Here is a 19,244-nt window from a genome sequence, read left to right as displayed (position 1 = left end):
ACAACTTGCCTCCCACACCATATATTCTTAATACCTTCCACAGAGCATCTCTATCAACTCTATCATATGCCTTCTCCAGATCCATAAATGTTACATACAAATCCATTTGCTTTTCTAAGTATTTCTCACATACATTCTTCAAAGCAAACACCTGATCCACACATCCTCTACCACTTCTGAAACCACACTGCTCTTCCCCAATCCGATGCTCTGTACATTCCTTCTCCCTCTCAATCAATACCCTCCCATATAATTTACCAGGAATACTCAACAAACTTATACCTCTAAGATTTGAGCACTCACTCTTATCCCCTTTGCGTTTGTACAATGGCACTATTCACGCATTCTGCCAATCCTTAGGAACCTCATGATGAGTCATACATACATCAAATAACCTTACCAACCAGTCAATAATACAATCACCCCCTTTTTTAATAGATTCCACTGCAATACCATCCAAACCTGCTGCCTTGCCGGCTTTCATCTTCCGCAAAGCTTTTACTACCTCTTCTCTGTTTACCAAATCATTTTCCCTAACCCTCTCACTTTGCACACCACCTCGACCAAAACACCCTATATCTGCCACTCTATCATCAAACACATTCAACAAACCTTCAAAATACTCACTCCATCTCTTTCTCACATCACCACTACTTGTTATCACCTCCCCATTTGCGCCCTTCACTGAAGTTCCCATTTGCTCCCTTGTCTTACGCACTTTATTTACCTCCTTCCAGAACATCTTTTTATTCTCCCTAAAATTTAATGATGCTCTCTCACCCCAACTCTCATTTGCCCTCTTTTTCACCTCTTGCACATTTCTCTTGACCTCTTGTCTCTTTCTTTTATACATCTCCCACTCAATTTCATTTTTTATCTGCAAAAATCGTCCAAATGCCTCTCTCTCTCTCTCTCTCTCTCTCTCTCTCTCTCTCTCTCTCTCTCTCTCTCTCTCTCTCTCTCTCTCTCTCTCTCTCTCTCTCTCTCTCTCTCTCTATATATATATATATATATATATATATATATATATATATATATATATATATCTTTCTTTCTTTTTTCTTTTAAACTATTCGCCATTTTCCGCGTTAGCGAGGTAGCGTTAAGAACAGAGGACTGGGCCTTTTTTGGAATATCCTCACCTGGCCCCCTCTGTACCTTCTTTTGGAAAAATTAAAAAAAAAACGAGAGGGGAGGATTTCCAGCCCCTCGCTCCCTCTACTTTTAGTCGCCTCCTACGACACGCAGGGAATACGTGGGAAGTATTCTTAATCCCCTATCCCCAGGGATGATATATATATATATATATATATATATATATATATATATATATATATATATATATATATATATATATATATATATACATATATATATATATATATATATATATATATATATATATATATATATATATATATATATATATATATATATATATATATATATATATATATATATATATATATATATATATCCCTGAGGACAGGGAAGAAGAAGACTTCCCATGCATTCCTGACGTGTCGTAGAAGGCGACTAAAGGCGACGGCAGCGGGGGGGGGGCTAGAAACCCTCCTCTCCTTGTATCTTAACTTTATAGAAGGGGAAACAGAAGAAGGAGTCACGCGGGGAGTGCTCATCCTCCTTGTAGGCTCAGACTGGGGTGTCTGAATGAGTGAGAAAAAAGGAGAGATAGGTAGTATGTTTGAGGAAAGGAACCTGGATGTTTTGGCTCTTAGTGAAACAAATCTCTAGGGTAAAGGTGAAGAGTGGTTTGGGAATATTTTCGGAGTAAAGTCAGGGGTTGGCGAAAGGACAAGAGTAAGGGAAGGAGTAGCCCTACTCCTGAAACAGGAGTTCTGGGAGTATGTGATAGAGCGTAAGAAAGTAAACTCTAGATCGATATGGGTAAAACTGAAAGTGGATTGAAAGAGATGGGTGATTATTGGTGCCTATGCACCTGGGCATGAGAAGAAAGATCATGAGTGGCAAGTGTTTTGGGAGCAGCAGAGTTAGTGTGTTAGTAGTTTTGATGCACGAGACCGAGTTATAGTGATGGGTGATTTGAATGCAAAGGTGAATAAGGTGGCAGTTGAGGGAATGATTGGTGTACATGGGGTGTTCAGTGTTGTAATTGGAAATGGTGAAGAGCTTGTAGATTTGTGTGCTGAAAAAGGAGTGGTGAATGGGAATACATGGTTTAAAGAGAGAGATATAAATAAGTATACGTATGTAAGTAGGAGAGATGGCCAGAGAGCGTTATTGGATTACGTGTTAATTGATAGACGCTTGAAAGAGAGACTTTTGGATGTTAATGTGCTGAGAGTCGCTACTGGAGGGATGTCTGGTCATTATCTTGTGGAGAGGAGGGTGAAAATTTGTAGAGGTCTTCAGAAAAGAAGAGAGAATGTTTAGGTGAAGAGAGTGGTGAGAGTAAGGGAGCTTGGGTTGGAGTTTTGTGTGAGGAAGTACCAAGAGAGACTGAATGCAGAATGGAAAAAGGTGAGAGCAAGAGACGTAAGGGAACTAGGAGAAGAGCGAGATGTGTTTAGAGGGGCAGTGATAGCTTGCGCAAAGGATGCTTGTGGCATGAGAAGTGTGGGAGGTGGGCAGCTTAGAAAGGGTAGTGAGTGGTGGGATGAAGAAGTAAGGTTGTTAGTGAAAGAGAGGAGAGAGGCATTGGAAAGTTTTTGCAGGGGAAATAGTGCAAATGACTGGGAGATGTATAGAAGAAAGAGGCAGGAGGTCAAGAGAAAAGTGCAAGAGTTGAAAAAGAGGGCAAATGAGAGTTCGGGTGAGCGAGTATCATTAAATTTTAGGAAGAATAAAAAGATATTTTGGAAGGAAGTGAAATAAAGTGCGTAAGACAAGGGAACAAATGGGCACATCGGTGAAAGGGGCAAATGGAGAGATAATAAGAAGTGGTGGTGATGTGAGAAGGAGATGGAGTGAGTATTTTGAAGGTTTGTTGAATGTGTTAAATGGTAGAGTGGAAGACATAGGGTGTTTTGGTCGAGGTGGTGTGCGAAGTAAGAGGGTTAGGGAGAATGATTTGGTAAACAGAGACGAGGCAGTAAAAGCTTTGTGGAAGATGAAAACCGGCAAGGTAGCGGGTTTGGATAGTACTGCAGTAGAATTTATTAAAAAAGGGGATGAATGTGATGTTGACTGGCTGGTAAGGATATTTGAAATATTTATGACTCATAGTGAGGTGCCTGAGGATTCGCGGAATGCATGCATAGTGTCATTGTGCAAAGGCAAAGGGGATAAAGGTGAGTGCTCAAATTACAGAGGTATAAGTTTGTTGAATGTTCCTGGGAAGTTATATGGGAGGGTATTGACTAAGAGTGTGAAACCATGTACAGAGCATGAGATTGGGGAAGAGTAGTGTGGTTTCAGAAGTGGTAGAAGATGTGTGGATCAGGTGTTTGCTTTGAAGATTGTATGTGAGAAATACTTAGAAAAGCCAATGATTTGTATGTAGCATTTATGGATCTGGAGAAGGCATATTTATAGTTGATAGAGATACCTCGTGGAACATATTAAGAATATTTGGTATGCGAGGCAAGTTGTTAGAAGCAGTGAAAAGGATGTAAGGCATGTGTACGAGTAGGAAGAGAGGAAAGTAATTGTTTCTCAGTGAATGTCGGTTTGAGGCAGGGGTGCGAGATGTCTCCATGGTTGTTAAATTTGTTTATGGATGGGGTTGTTAGGGAGGTGAATGCAAGAGATTTGGAGAGAGGGGGCAAGTATGCAGTCTGTTGTGGATGAGAGAGCTTGGAAAGTGAGTCAGTTGTTGTTCGCTGATGATAGAGCGCTGGTGGCAGCGGATGGAACCATGGAAGCGGAAGTGAATCATGGGGGGGGGGGGCGAAATTCTGGGAGCCTTGAAGAATGTGTAGAAGTCGAGAACATTATCTCGGAAAGCAAAAATGTTTATATTTGAAGGAATAGTGGTTCCAACAATGTTATATGGTTGCGAGGCGTGGGCTGTAGATAAAGTTGTGCGGAGGAGGGTGGATGTGCTGGAAATGAGATGTCTGAGGACAATATGTGGTATGAGGTGGTTTGATTAAGTAATAATAGAGTAGGAGAGATGTTTGGTAACAAAAAGAGTGTGGTTGAGAAAGCAGAAGAGGGTGTTTTGAAATGGTTTGGTCACATGGAGAGAATGAGTGAGGATAGAATGACTAGGAGGATATATGTGTCGGAGGTGGAGGGAACGAGGAGAAGTGGGAGACCAAATTGGATATGGAAAGATGGAGTGAAAAAGATTTTGAGTGATCGGGGCCTGAACATGCAGAAGGGTGAGAGGCGTGCAAGGAATAGAGTGAATTGGAACGATGTGGTATACCGGGGTCGACATGCTGTCAGTAGATTGAACTAGGGCGTGTGAAGCGTCTGGGGTAAACTATGGAAAGTTCTGTGGGCCCTGGATGTGTAAAGGGAGCTGTGGTTTAAGTGCATTATACATGACAGCTAGAGACTGAGTGTGAACGAATATGGCCTTTGTTGTGTTTTCCTAGCGCTACCTCGCGCACATGCGGGAGGAGAGGGTTGTCATTTCATGTGTGGCGGGGTTGGTGATGGGAATGAATATAGGAAAGATGACATCCAAGAACATGAGGTGATGGGTTTCATCTTGAATATAATGAGATAAACTGAAAGTTAGGTATGAGAAGAAAATCAGTTTTTAGCTTACTTGGAGTGAATATACGGAAATGGATATACATCGGAGAGCAATAAGGAGAAGCAGGTCTGTTATATCGGATTATGAAACTCTCTGACGATAAGTGTTTGGTACCTCTTTAGTTATTATGAAGGAGGGGGAGTGTTTAGTAGAGATGAAACGTAACATCAATGCTGCGGTAAACAAGTTTCTGAGGGCCAAAATTATGGTGCGGTATGGTAATTAAACATGAAATATGATGAAGAGTACCAGTTAATGTATATGTTTCAGCAGAGTGAAACAGAGTATATGGGCCAATGTTGTCACTTTGACCAGGATCGTAGAAATAAAGTGGCTCTCTATATCAAACTTTTTTTTGATATTACTATTCTCGGAACAGAGAAAGAAGAACTTCATTACACACCACTGATATCATCACAGACAATATGGAGATGAAAAGTTTTGCAGCTCAGGACCGGCTATACGACTTGGAAAAAATGAATAGCGACATGGTAAAGAGGTTTAGAAGACGTATATAGCCTAAGTTTTCATGCAATGTAGTTGAAATATTAGTAGAGGACTGGACTGGTAATGTAAAGGTAACAAGTTGATAGAGGGAGACTTTTGAGGTCGACAGAGAAAATTTCTCCTATTTCTTGTGGCTGGAGAGCAATTCGAGTGAGATTTTCGAATATTACAGACAAATTTTTTTCATGTATAACGCCGGCAAACTGATCCTTTTAGATCCATATTCTCTTTTTTATCGCATCAGATTTGTTTTGGTCGGAACTTCGCTTCTACACTTGGAGGCTTTCACGAAGTCGTCCGTCGGAAAGAGGACAGAGCACATCGTGGGAGCGGTGAAGGTAAGGTTCAGGCACTGTTTCTACTGCCATTAGAATAAGGCATGTTTGCCATCATACAATCTTACGACACCATTAATGGTATTTTTGCATCCTCTAGGTTTTATGCGCCACAAAAGGGAAGGAAAATGATGGACTACTTTAATGGTGAGAATTCTTTAGGGAAGCTGTATTTCCATCCTGTTCACTGATAATGATACAGCCTCAGAAGGAGTCCGGTAACACCATTGTACACATACACACACACACACACACACACACACACACACACACACACACACACATATATATATTTCTTTTTTTCTGCTTCGTCGCTGTCTCCCGCGTTTGCGAGGTAGCGCAAGGAAACAGACGAAAGAAATGGCGCAACCCACCCCCATACACATGTATATACATACCCGTCCACACACGCAAATATACATACCTACACAGCTTTCCATGGTTTACCCCAGATGCTTCATATGCCCTGATTCAATCCACTGACAGCACGTCAATCCCGGTATACCACATCGATCCAATTCACTCTATTCCTTGCCCTCCTTTCACCCTCCTGCATGTTCAGGCCCCGATCACACAAAATCCTTTTCACTCCATCTTTCCACCTCCAATTTGGTCTCCCACTTCTCCTCGTTCCCTTCACCTCCGACACATATATCCTCTTGGTCAATCTTTCCTCACTCATTCTCTCCATGTGCCCAAACCATTTCAAAACACCCTCTTCTGCTCTCTCAACCACGCTCTCTTTATTTCCACATATCTCTCTTGCCCTTACGTTACTTACTCGATCAAACCACCTCACACCACACATTGTCCTCAAACATCTCATTTCCAGCACATCCACCCTCCTGCGTACAACTCTATCCATAGCCTACGCCTCGCAACCATACAACATTGTTGGAACCACTATTCCTTCAAACATACCCATTTTTGCTTTACGAGATAATGTTCTCGACTTCCACACATTCTTCAAGGCTCCCAGGATTTTCGCCCCCTAACCCACCCTATGATTCACTTCCGCTTCCATGGTTCCATCCGCTGCCATATCCACTCCCAGATATCTAAAACACTTTACTTCCTCCAGTTTTTCTCCATTCAAACTTACCTCCCAATTGACTTGACCCTCAACCCTACTGTACCTAATAACCTTGCTCTTATTCACATTTAATCTTAACTTTCTTCTTTCACACACTTTACCAAACTCAGTCACCAGCCTCTGCAGTTTCTCACATGAAACAGCCACCAGCGATGTATCATCAGCGAACAACAACTGACTCACTTCCCAAGCTCTATCATCCACAACAGACTTCATACTTGCCCCTCTTTCCAAAACTCTTGCATTCACCTCCCTAACAACCCCATCCATAAACAAATTAAACAACAATGGAAACATCATGCACCCCTGCCGCAAACCTATATTCACTGAGAACCAATCACTTTCCTCTCTTCCTACACGTACACATGCCTTACATCCTCGATAAAAACTTTTCACTGCTTCTAACAACTTGCCTCCCACACCATATATTCTTAATACCTTCCACAGAGCATCTCTATCAACTCTATCATATGCCTTCTCCAGATCCATAAATGCTACATACAAATCCATTTGTTTTTCTAAGTATTTCTCACATACATTCTTCAAAGCAAACACCTGATCCACACATCCTCTACCACATCCGAAACCACACTGCTCTTCCCCAATCTGATGCTCTGTACATGCCTTCACCCTATCAATCAATACCCTCCCATATGATTTATCAGGAATACTCAACAAACTTATACCTCTGAAATTTGAGCACTCACTCTTATCCCCTTTGCCTTTGTACAATGGCACTATGCACGCATTCCGCCAATCCTCAGGCACCTCACCATGAGTCATACATACATTAAATAACCTTCACCAACCAGTCAACAATACAGTCACCCCCTTTTTTAATAAATTCCACTGCAATACCATCCAAACCTGCTGCCTTGCCGGCTTTCATCTTCCGCAAAGCTTTTACTACCTCTTCTCTGTTTACCAAATCATTTTCCCTAACCCTCTCACTTTGCACACCACCTCGACCAAAACACCCTATATCTGCCACTCTATCATCAAACACATTCAACAAAAACTTCAAAATACTCACTCCATCTCTTTCCCACATCACCACTACTTGTTATCACCTCCCCATTTGCGCCCTTCACGGAAGTTCCCATTTGCTCCCTTGTCTTACGCACTTTATTTACCTCCTTCCAGAACATCTTTTTATTCCCCCTAAAATTTAATGATACTCTCTCACCCAAACTCTCATTTGCCCTCTTTTTCACCTCTTGCACCTTTCTCTTGACCTCCTGTCTCTTTCTTTTATACATCTCCCACTCAATTACATTTTTTCCCTGCAAAAATCGTCCAAATGCCTCTCTCTTCTCTTTCACTAATAATCTTACGTCTTTATCCCACCACTCACTACCCTTTCTAATCAACCCACCTCCCACTCTTCTCATGCCACAAGCATCTTTTGCGCAATCCATCACTGATTCCCGAAATACATCCCATTCCTCCCCCTCTCCCCTTACATATATATATATATATATATATATATATATATATATATATATATATATATATATATATATATATATATATATATATATATATATTCTTTTTTTTTTTTATACTTTGTCGCTGTCTCCCGCGTTTGCGAGGCAGCGCAAGGAAACAGACGAAAGAAATGGCCCAACCCCCCCCCCCCATACACATGTATATACATACGTCCACACACGCAAATATACATACCTACACAGCTTTCCATGGTTTACCCCAGACGCTTCACATGCCTTGATTCAATCCACTGACAGCACGTCAGCCCCGGTATACCACATCGCTCCAATTCACTCTGTTCCTTGCCCTCCTTTCACCCTCCTGCATGTTCAGGCCCCGATCACACAAAATCTTTTTCACTACATCTTTCCACCTCCAATTTGGTCTCCCTCTTCTCCTTGTTCCCTCCACCTCCGACATATATATCCTCTTGGTCAATCTTTCCTCACTCATCCTCTCCATGTGCCCAAACCACTTCAAAACACCCTCTTCTGCTCTCTCAACCACGCTCTTTTTATTTCCACACATCTCTCTTACCCTTACGTTACTCACTCGATCAAACCACCTCACACCACACATTGTCCTCAAACATCTCATTTCCAGCACATCCATCCTCCTGCGCACAACTCTATCCATAGCCCACGCCTCGCAACCATACAACATTGTTGGAACCACTATTCCTTCAACCATACCCATTTTTGCTTTCCGAGATAATGTTCTCGACTTCCACACATTCTTCAAGGCCCCCAGAACTTTCGCCCCCTCCCCCACCCTATGATCCACTTCCGCTTGCATGGTTCCATCCGCTGCTAGATCCACTCCCAGATATCTAAAACACTTACTTAGCTCACTTACTCTCACCACCCTCTTCACCCCAACATTCACTCTTCTTTTCTGAAAACCCATACAAATCTTCACCTTAGCCTCCACAAGATAATGATCAGACATCCCTCCAGTTGCAACTCTCAGCACATTAACATCCAAAAGTCTCTCGTTCGCACGCCTATCAATTAACATGTAATCCAATAACGCTCTCTGGCCATCTCTCCTACTTACATAAGTATACTTATGTATATCTCGCTTTTTAAACCAGGTATTCCCAATCATCAGTCCTTTTTCAGCATATAAATCTACAAGCTCTTCATCATTTCCATTTACAACACTGAACACCCCATGTATACCAATTATTCCCTCAACTACCACATTACTCACCTTTGCATTCAAATCACCCATCACTATAACCTGGTCTCGTGCATATATATATATATATATATATATATATATATATATATATATATATATATATATATATATATATATATATATATATATATATCCACACATCCTCTACCACTTCTGAAACCAGACTGCTCTTCCCCAATCTGATGCCATGTACATGCCTTCACCCTCTCAATCAATACCCTCCCAGATAATTTACCAGGAATACTCAACAAAATTATACCTCTGTAATTTGAGCACTCACTCTTATCCCCTTTACCTTTGTACAATGGCACTATGCACGCATTGCTTTAAAGAATGTATGTGAGAAATACTTAGAAAAGCAAATGGATTTGTATGTACCATTTATGGATCTGGGGAAGGCATATGATAGAGTTGATAGGGATGCTCTGTGGAAGGTATTAAGAATATATGGTGTGGGAGGCAAGTTGTTAGAAGCAGTGAAAAGTTTTTATCGAGGATGTAAGGCATGTGTACGTGTAGGAAGAGAGGAAAGTGATTGGTTCTCAGTGAATATAGGTTTGCGGCAGGGGTGTGTGATGTCTCCATGGTTGTTTAATTTGTTTATGGATGGGGTTGTTAGGGAGGTGAATGCAAGAGTTTTGGAAAGAGGGGCAAGTATGAAGTCTGTTGGGGATGAGAGAGCTTGGGAAGTGAGTCAGTTGTTGTTCGTTGATGATACAGCGCTGATGGCTGATTCATGTGAGAAACTGCAGAAGCTGGTGACTGAGTTTGGTAAAGTGTGTGAAAGAAGAAAGTTAAGAGTAAATGTGAATAAGAGCAAGGTTATTAGGTACATTAGGGTTGAGGGTCAAGTCAATTGGGAGGTGAGTTTGAATGGAGAAAAACTGGAGGAAGTGAAGTGTTTTAGATATCTGGGAGAGGATCTGGCAGCGGATGGAACCATGGAAACGGAAGTGGATCATAGGGTGGGGGAGGGGGTGAAAATTCTGGGAGCCTTGAAGAATGTGTGGAAGTCGAGAACATTATCTCGGAAAGCAAAAATGGGTATGTTTGAAGGAATAGTGGTTCCAACAATGTTGCATGGTTGCGAGGCGTGGACTATGGATAGAGTTGTGCGCAGGAGGATGGATGTGCTGGAAATGAGATGTTTGAGGACAATGTGTGGTGTGAGGTGGTTTGATCGAGTGAGTAACGTAAGGGTAAGAGAGATGTGTGGAAATAAAAAGAGCGTGGTTGAAAGAGCAGAAGAGGGTGTTTTGAAGTGGTTTGGACACGTGGAGAGAATGAGTGAGGAAAGATTGACCAAGAGGTTATATGTGTCGGAGGTGGAGGGAACGAGGAGAAGAGGGAGACCAAATTGGAGGTGGAAAGATGGAGTGAAAAAGATTTTGTGTGATCGGGGCCTGAACATGCAGGAGGGTGAAAGGATGGCAAGGAATAGAGTGAATTGGAGCGATGTGGTATACCGGGGTTGACGTGCTGTCAGTGGATTGAATCAGGGCATGTGAAGCGTCTGGGGTAAACCATGGAAAGCTGTGTATGTGTGTATATTTGCGTGTGTGGACGTATGTATATACATGTGTATGGGGTGGGTTGGGCCATTTCTTTCGTCTGTTTCCTTGCGCTACCTCGCAAACGCGGAAGACAGCGACAAAGGAAAAAGAAAAAAAAAAAAAAAAAATATATATATATATATATATATATATATATATATATATATATATATATATATATTTTTTTTTTTTTTTTTTTTTTTTATACTTTGTCGCTGTCTCCCGCGTTTGCGAGGTAGCGCAAGGAAACAGACGAAAGAAATGGCCCAACCCCCCCCCCATACACATGTATATACATACGTCCACACACGCAAATATACATACCTACACAGCTTTCCATGGTTTACCCCAGACGCTTCACATGCCTTGATTCAATCCACTGACAGCACGTCAACCCCGGTATACCACATCGCTCCAATTCACTCTATTCCTTGCCCTCCTTTCACCCTCCTGCATGTTCAGACCCCGATCACACAAAATCTTTTTCACTCCATCTTTCCACCTCCATTTTGGTCTCCCTCTTCTCCTCGTTCCCTCCACCTCCGACACATATAACCTCTTGGTCAATCTTTCCTCACTCATTCTCTCCACGTGCCCAAACCACTTCAAAACACCCTCTTCTGCTCTCTCAACCACGCTCTTTTTATTTCCACACATCTCTCTTACCCTTACGTTACTCACTCGATCAAACCACCTCACACCACACATTGTCCACATACATCTCATTTCCAGCACATCCATCCTCCTGCGCACAACTCTATCCATAGCCCACGCCTCGCAACCATACAACATTGTTGGAACCACTATTCCTTCAAACATACCTATTTTTGCTTTCCGAGATAATGTTCTCGACTTCCACACATTCTTCAAGGCCCACAGAATTTTCGACCCCTCCCCCACCCTATGATCCACTTCCGCTTCCATTGTTCCATCCGCTGGCAGATCCACTCCCAGATATCTAAAACACTTCACTTCCTCCAGTTTTTCTCCATTCAAACTCACCTCCCAATTGACTTGACCCTCAACCCAACTGTACCTAATAACCTTGCTCTTATTCACATTTACTCTTAACTTTCGTCTTCCACAAACTTTACCAAACTCAGTCACCAGCTTCTGCAGTTTCTCACATGAATCAGCCACCAGCGCTGTATCATCAGCGAACAACAACTGACTCACTTCCCAAGCTCTCTCATCCCCAACTGACTTCATACTTGCCCCTCTTTCCAAAACTCTTGCATTTACCTCCCTAACAACCCCATCCATAAACAAATTAAACAACCATGGAGACATCACACACCCCTGCCGCAAACCTATATTCACTGAGAACCAATCACTTTCCTCTCTTCCTACACGTACACATGCCTTACATCCTCGATAAAAACTTTTCACTTCTTCTAACAACTTTCCACCCACACCATATATTCTTAATACCTTCCACAGAGCATCTCTATCAACTCTATCATATGCCTTCTCCAGATCCATAAATGCTACATACAAATCCATTTGCTTTTCTAAGTATTTCTCACATACATTCTTCAAAGCAAACACCTGATGTACACATCCTCTACCACTTCTGAAACCATATATATATATATATATATATATATATATATATATATATATATATATATATATATATATATATATATATATATTTGGACGATTTTTGCAGGGAAAAAATGCAATTGAGTGGGAGATGTATAAAAGAAAGAGACAGGAGGTCAAGAGAAAGGTGGAGGAGATGAATAAAAGGGCAAATGAGAGTTGATGTGAGAGAGTATCATTAAATTTTAGGGAGAATAAAAAGATGTTCTGGAATTAGGTAAATAAAGTGCGTAAGACAAGGGAGCAAATGGGAACTTCAGTGAAGGGCTCAAATGGGGAGGTGATAACAAGTAGTGGTGATGTGAGAAGGAGATGGAGTGAGTATTTTGAAGGTTTGTTGAATGTGTTTGATGATAGAGTGGCAGATATAGGGTGTTTTGGTCGAGGTGGTGTGCAAAGTGAGAGAGTTAGGGAAAATGATTTGGTAAACAGAGAAGAGGTAGTAAAAGCTTTGCGGAAGATGAAAGCCGGCAAGGCAGCAGGTTTGGATGGTATTGCAGTGGAATTTATTAAAAAAGGGGGTGACTGTATAGTTGACTGCTTGGTAAGGTTATTTAATGTATGTATGACTCATGGTGAGGTGCCTGAGGATTGGCGGAATGCGTGCATAGTGCCATTGTCCAAAGGCAAAGGGGATAAGAGTGAGTGCTCAAATTACAGAGGTATAAGTTTGTTGAGTATTCCTGGTAAATTATATGGGAGGGTATTGATTGAGAGGGCGAAGGCATGTACAGAGCATCAGATTGGGGAAGAGCAGTGTGGTTTCAGAAGTGGTAGAGGATGTGTGGATCAGGTGTTTGCTTTGAAGAATGTATGTGAAAAATACTTAGAAATCAAATGGATTTGTATGTAGCATTTATGGATCTGGAGAAGGCATATGATAGAGTTGATAGAGATGCTCTGTGGAAGGTATTAAGAATATATGGTGTGGGAGGCAAGTTGTTAGAAGCAGTGAAAAGTTTTTATCGAGGATGTAAGGCATGTGTACGTGTAGGAAGAGAGGAAATGACTGGTTCTCAGTGAATGTAGGTTTGCGGCAGGGGTGTGTGATGTCTCCATGGTTGTTTAATTTGTTTATGGATGGGGTTGTTAGGGAGGTAAATGCAAAAGTTTTGGAAAGAGGGGCAAGTATGAAGACTGTTGGGGATGAGAGAGCTTGGGAAGTGAGTCAGTTGTTCGCTGATGATACAGCGCTGGTGGCTGATTCATGTGAGAAACTGCAGAAGCTGGTGACTGATTTTGGTAAAGTGTGTGGAAGATGAAAGTTAAGAGTAAATGTGAATAAGAGCAAGGTTATTAGGTACAGTAGGGTTGAGGGTCAAGTCAATTGGGAGGTGAGTTTGAATGGAGAAAAACTGGAGGAAGTGAAGTGTTTTAGATATCTGGGAGTGGATTTGGCAGCGGATGGAGCCATGGAAGCGGAAGTGGATCATAGGGTGGGGGAGGGGGCGAAAATTCTGGGAGCCTTGAAGAATGTCTGGAAGTCGAGAGCATTATCTCGGAAAGCAAAAATGGGTATGTTTGAAGGAATAGTGGTTCCAACAATGTTGTATGGTTGCGAGGCGTGGGCTATGGATAGAGTTGTGCGCAGGAGGATGGATGTGCCGGAAATGAGATGTTTGAGGACAATGTGTGGTGTGAGGTGGTTTGATCGAGTAAGTAACGTAAGGGTAAGAGAGATGTGTGGAAATAAAAAGAGCTTGGTTGAAAGAGCAGAAGAGGGTGTTTTGAATTGGTTTGGGCACATGGAGAGAATGGGTCAGGAAAGATTGACCAAGAGGATATATATGTCGGAGGTGGAGGGAACGAGGAGAAGAGGGAGACCAAATTGGAGGTGGAAAGATGGAGTGAAAAAGATTTTGTGTGATCGGGGCCTGAACATGCAGGAGGGTGAAAGGAGTGCAAGGAATAGAGTGAATTGGAGCGATATGGCATACCGGGGTTGACGTGATGTCAGTGGATTGAATCAAGGCATGTGAAGCGTCTGGGGTAAACCATGGAAAGCTGTGGAGGTATGTATATTTGCGTGTGTGGACGTATGTATATACATGTGTATGGGGGTGGGTTGGGCCATTTCTTTCGTCTGTTTCCTTGCGCTACCTCGCAAACGCGGGAGACAGCGACAAAGCAAAAAAAGAAAAAAATATGTATACCTATATATATATATATATATATATATATATATATATATATATATATATATATATATATATATATATATATACACATGTACATAATTCATACTTGCTGCCTTTATTCTATCCCATCGCCACCCCGCCACGCATGAAGTAACAACCCCCTCCCCCCCATGTGCGCGAGGAAACGCTAGGAAAGGTCAACAAAGGCCACATTCATTCACACTCAGTCTCTAGCTCTCTTGTAATAATGCGCCGAAGCCACAGCTCCCTTTCCACATCCAGTCCCCACAGAACTTTCCATGGTGTACCCCAAACGCTTCACATGCCCTGGTTCAATCCATTGACAGCGCGTCGACCACGGTATACCACATCGTTCCATTTCACTCCATACCTTGCACTCCTTTCACCCTCCTGCATGTTCAGGCCCCGATCACTCAAAATCTTTTCTTACTCCATCTTTCCACCTCCAATCTAGATTTCCACTTCTCCTCTTTCCCTCCACCTATGACACATATATACTCTATGTCAATCTTTCCTCACTCATTCTCTCCATGTGACTTGGGAGGAAAACTGCTAGAAGCATGGAAGTGTGTTTATCAAGGGTGTACGACGTGCGTGCAAAGAGGAAGAGAGTTATATGTTCCAGTGGAAGTTGGGTTGGGGTAGCGATGTGTGTTGCCACCATTTCTCATTAGATTGCTTATTGATTGGGTGGTGAGGGAGGTGAATGCAAGAGTTATAAGGAGAGGAGCAGGACTGCGTTTTGTTGGTGGTGAGAGGAGGTGGTGCGAGGCGAGTCAGTTATCGTTTGCTGATGACACGGCGCTGGTGTATTATCCAAATAAGAATCCGTAGAAGTTGGTGTCTGAGTTTAGAGGAGTGTAGGAAAGGAGAAAGTTGATAGTAATTGTGAATAGAGTTAAGGTTATTAGGCCTTTTAGTGGAAAGTAACGGTTTACTTGAAGTGTGAGCTTGAATGTGGAAAGCCTGGAGGAAGTGTGATGTTTCAGATACCTGGAAGTGGACGTGTGACCGAATGGATCCAGGGAAGCTGAAGTGAGCCCTGGGGTGGATGAAAAAGCGGTCTTGGACGTACCAAGAAATGTACGGAAAAACAGGTCACTACATGTTTGACGGTACGTTAGTCTCATTGGTGTTGTGCAGATGCGAGGCTTGAGTCTTAGATGTAAGTAAGAGGGTATACACGTTGGAAATGATATGTTTCGGGACTTCATGTTTTTTGAGAAGGTTTGACCGAGTCAGAAATATGTTAAAAGAGAGAGCTCTAAGGATCTTGTAGGTGAAGTTACCGAAGGAATGATTTGGGAACGAATGCATTGGAAATATTTTGTTCATCGAGATGGTATGAATAAAGACAATGGTCTCACCGACGGAAGTGCTCGTGCTACATGATAAGATAGGAAGAGGTTTTATTAAGTGTCGTAATTTATGTATCACTTAAACTCACTCATCATGGATTGAAGTAAATGGATGATATCAGAGGCTGTTTGAACCTGACTCAACCCTAGGACTTAGGAAAGGAGGTAATGATGAGAGACACATTGATAGGCTTTTGTTTCTGAAACATATCTATTTTCTTTGTTATTTTTTCAAAATAATTCCTCATTCATAAAGAGCTTGTTTGAAACTCTGTTTATGTATATCAGTCTCAGTTTCATCATTATTTCGGAGGACATCCATTTTCCATGTGCAACGAGAAAAGAATGATATTTCTATTTGCATTCAGGTCAAGCTTTAACACGTAAACTTAAGGATATATGTGATTCAGCGGCGGCATCAATATTATCCTTCACTATGGGAAACTGAGAGGAAGTGGGTGTTGTAGCACGCGATCCTAGTACACTGTTACACATGTTCTGAAATATAGCTACGAGGGTACGTGGGTGTTGTACATAAGCGAGCTGAATTGAATGGTCATAATTCCCCTACAGGGTGGTATCAACGAGTAGTGAGTAATGCACATAAACCAGCTGTACCATAGCTTATGATCTATCCCACAGTCTGGCACCGAAGGGGAGTGGATGCTGTACATGAACCAGCTGTACTGGGGTCCGGGAGTGAGGCGTATCAACACCTGGTACCAACACAGGTTCACCCGCCAGTTAGACCTCTTCCCTGACAAACTGTCTGACTTTCAGGGAGCTGTGCTTAAGGTAGGCTGACAATGGGTATAAGGTTTAAATCTGGGAGTTCCATTTAAGGTAATCTAATTATATTGGTAAAATGATTGACCTAAGGAGAAGTAAATCACAGTTGTATTAAACAAGAAAAACTTAGGCCAGTGGAAGGGCTGTAAATTATAACATTTCATGAAATACTCAGTACTAGTAGAGTTTTTCCTTCGATATGAATGCAGATGATTCTGAATCACTACCCATCAAAACGCACTAATAATATGTAGCAGCCACTCCTTATTCGTTGTAACACGCCTTAGTACGTCAGCATTTTTATGTGATGCTTCACTATGTGGAGTACAAGGTGTGTGAGTGCTGATAGCGAGGGTAAACTACTTGTGAGCCGTCGTCTCTCATCCTCAGGTTTCTATGTTCAACTATGAGCCGTGTAACTTCCTCCGCCGGGCAGAGAATGGGACAGTGATTCATCGCTACGGCATGGACATGGAAGTGCTCACGGCTGCCGCTCGTATACTTAACATGACTCTGGAGTTTACGGAAACGCCCAACGGTATCGCAAAACCGATAATTCTCTCTGTTTGACGGACCATTTCTACTGTGATGAATAAAGTAGTAATAAATGTATGAACAGACATTAGTGAGATTACGATTAATGCAGAATTATAAGTTGTTTTCATCCCTGTGAACATCATAGTCTAAGAATGTCAGTGTATTGTGTGTTGATATAATGTCCCAGTGTCAGGTGGTTTGTCACATTGCAAGTGGTGTCTTGTTCCAGTGTCAAGAAGTGTCATTTTTCCAGTGGCGATTGGTGTCATGTCCCGGTGGGAAGTAATGCCATTTTCTAGGGGCAGGTGGTATCGTGTCCCACTGTCAGATGGTGTCATGTCCTAGTGGTATATTGTATCGAACTACGCTGTCAAGTGGTTTAGTTTTCTAGTGGCAGGTGCTTTCATATCCCTGTGGCATGTTCTGTTACGTCCAGGGTGCAGGTATTGGTGTTTCACAGTGTCAGGAGTATTAAGTCTTTGCCAAATAATGTCCAGTAACAACAGGAACTGGAGTCGCGTCTCAGTCGCAGTTTCCGTTGTGTACTAGCGGCGGATGGTGTCATGTCGCAGTGACAGTTTGTGTGGTGTCTCGGTGGCAAGTTGTGGCATGTCCTAGTGTGTGTGTATGTGTGTGCGTGTGTGTGTGTGTGTATGTGTGTGCGTGTGTGTGTGTGTGTGTGTGTGTGTGTGTGTGTGTGTGTGTGTGTGTGTGGAAGAAAATAAAACTACACTTGTCACCCCTTATTAATACCATTTTCTTTAATACACATATTTATCTTCCAAAGAAAATGGTCTAATCGTAATCAAAGAACTGGATAATTATAATATTTAGAGGAGAGCGGCGTAGTTATTTTTTTTCATACATTTTCGCTATTTTCAACATTAGCGAGGTAGCATTAAGACTAGAGGACTGAGCCTTAGATAGAAAATCCTCTGCTGGCACCCTTCTCTGTTCCTTGTTTTGGAGAAGTAAAAACTACAGGGGAGGATTTCCAGCCCCCCCAACTCCCTCCCCTTTTAGTCGCCTTCTACAACATGCAAGGAATACGTGCGAAGTATTCTTTCTTCCCTATCCCCAGCAACATAAATGTAGTATAAGAACGGGACAAGAATCAAATGCCTTGTTTACTTACGTTAAAAACTATGATCATTGTACTGACGGGAGTAATGACATATCAGTCTGTCCAACATAAAACTAATCACAATTTCTACAGGAGTATTTTCTGGTGAACTCCTGTTTAAAATATTCTTTATAGTATTATTGTTGCTGAAGGCAACATTTACATTAAAGGATTTAAGCAACATGTGAAGTAAAGTAAAATTATTATCAAAAGGGAGAACTAAAAGATTCTTAGTGGCAATGGGAGATTTGGGCTCAACTCTATAGAATTATTTCTTTGCTAACTTGAGGGATTTATCAATGAAAGATCTAGGGTACTTTAACTTAGATCCAATAGAATATATCTTCTCAAACTCATCATCAATAAACTCTGGACTGCAAATACGTAATGCCCTAAGGAAAATAGATTGAAATGATGATAATTTAACTCTGTCGTGTTGAGATGAGTAATAATGGATATATGAACATATATTGGTAGGTTTTCTGTATATGCTAAACTTAAAATTGTTACCTTGCCTATGGATCATGCAATCTAAAAATGGTAACATACCATTATTTTCATTTTCTACAGTAAATTTGATGGAAGGTACCAAATTGTTAAGTAAGGGGAGAAATATTTGTAAATTTTCATTTGTTGGCCAAACACAAAGAACATCATCTACATACCTAAACCAAATTGCATTAGAAGGTAAGATATCCTATAGTAATTTTGTTTCAAAAAATTCCATATTAAGATTACTTAATATAGGTGAAAGAGGGTTACCCATTGCCATGCCAAATTTTTGAGCATAATAATCTTCATTGA

The 19,244-nt window shown here is 41.6% G+C and overlaps 1 protein-coding gene across 1 annotated transcript in view; it reads left to right on the top strand.

The window, feature by feature from the left end:
* Positions 1-17,428, top strand: part of LOC139746810 (uncharacterized) — a 44,114-nt gene extending 26,686 nt beyond the window's left edge. The window contains exons 4-6 of the mRNA XM_071658381.1: positions 5,442-5,535; positions 16,634-16,786; positions 17,171-17,428. Coding sequence (XP_071514482.1) covers positions 5,442-5,535; positions 16,634-16,786; positions 17,171-17,350 — 427 coding nt within the window. The 3' untranslated portion in view covers positions 17,351-17,428. The remainder of the gene's footprint in view (positions 1-5,441; positions 5,536-16,633; positions 16,787-17,170) is intronic.
* Positions 17,429-19,244: the final 1,816 nt, after the last annotated feature.

This window comes from Panulirus ornatus, chromosome 5, assembly GCF_036320965.1.
Source record: "Panulirus ornatus isolate Po-2019 chromosome 5, ASM3632096v1, whole genome shotgun sequence".
Taxonomy (NCBI): Eukaryota; Metazoa; Arthropoda; class Malacostraca; order Decapoda; family Palinuridae; genus Panulirus; species Panulirus ornatus.
Note: the sequence above shows the minus strand (reverse complement) of the source record. Positions and strands in the feature narration are given on the sequence as shown.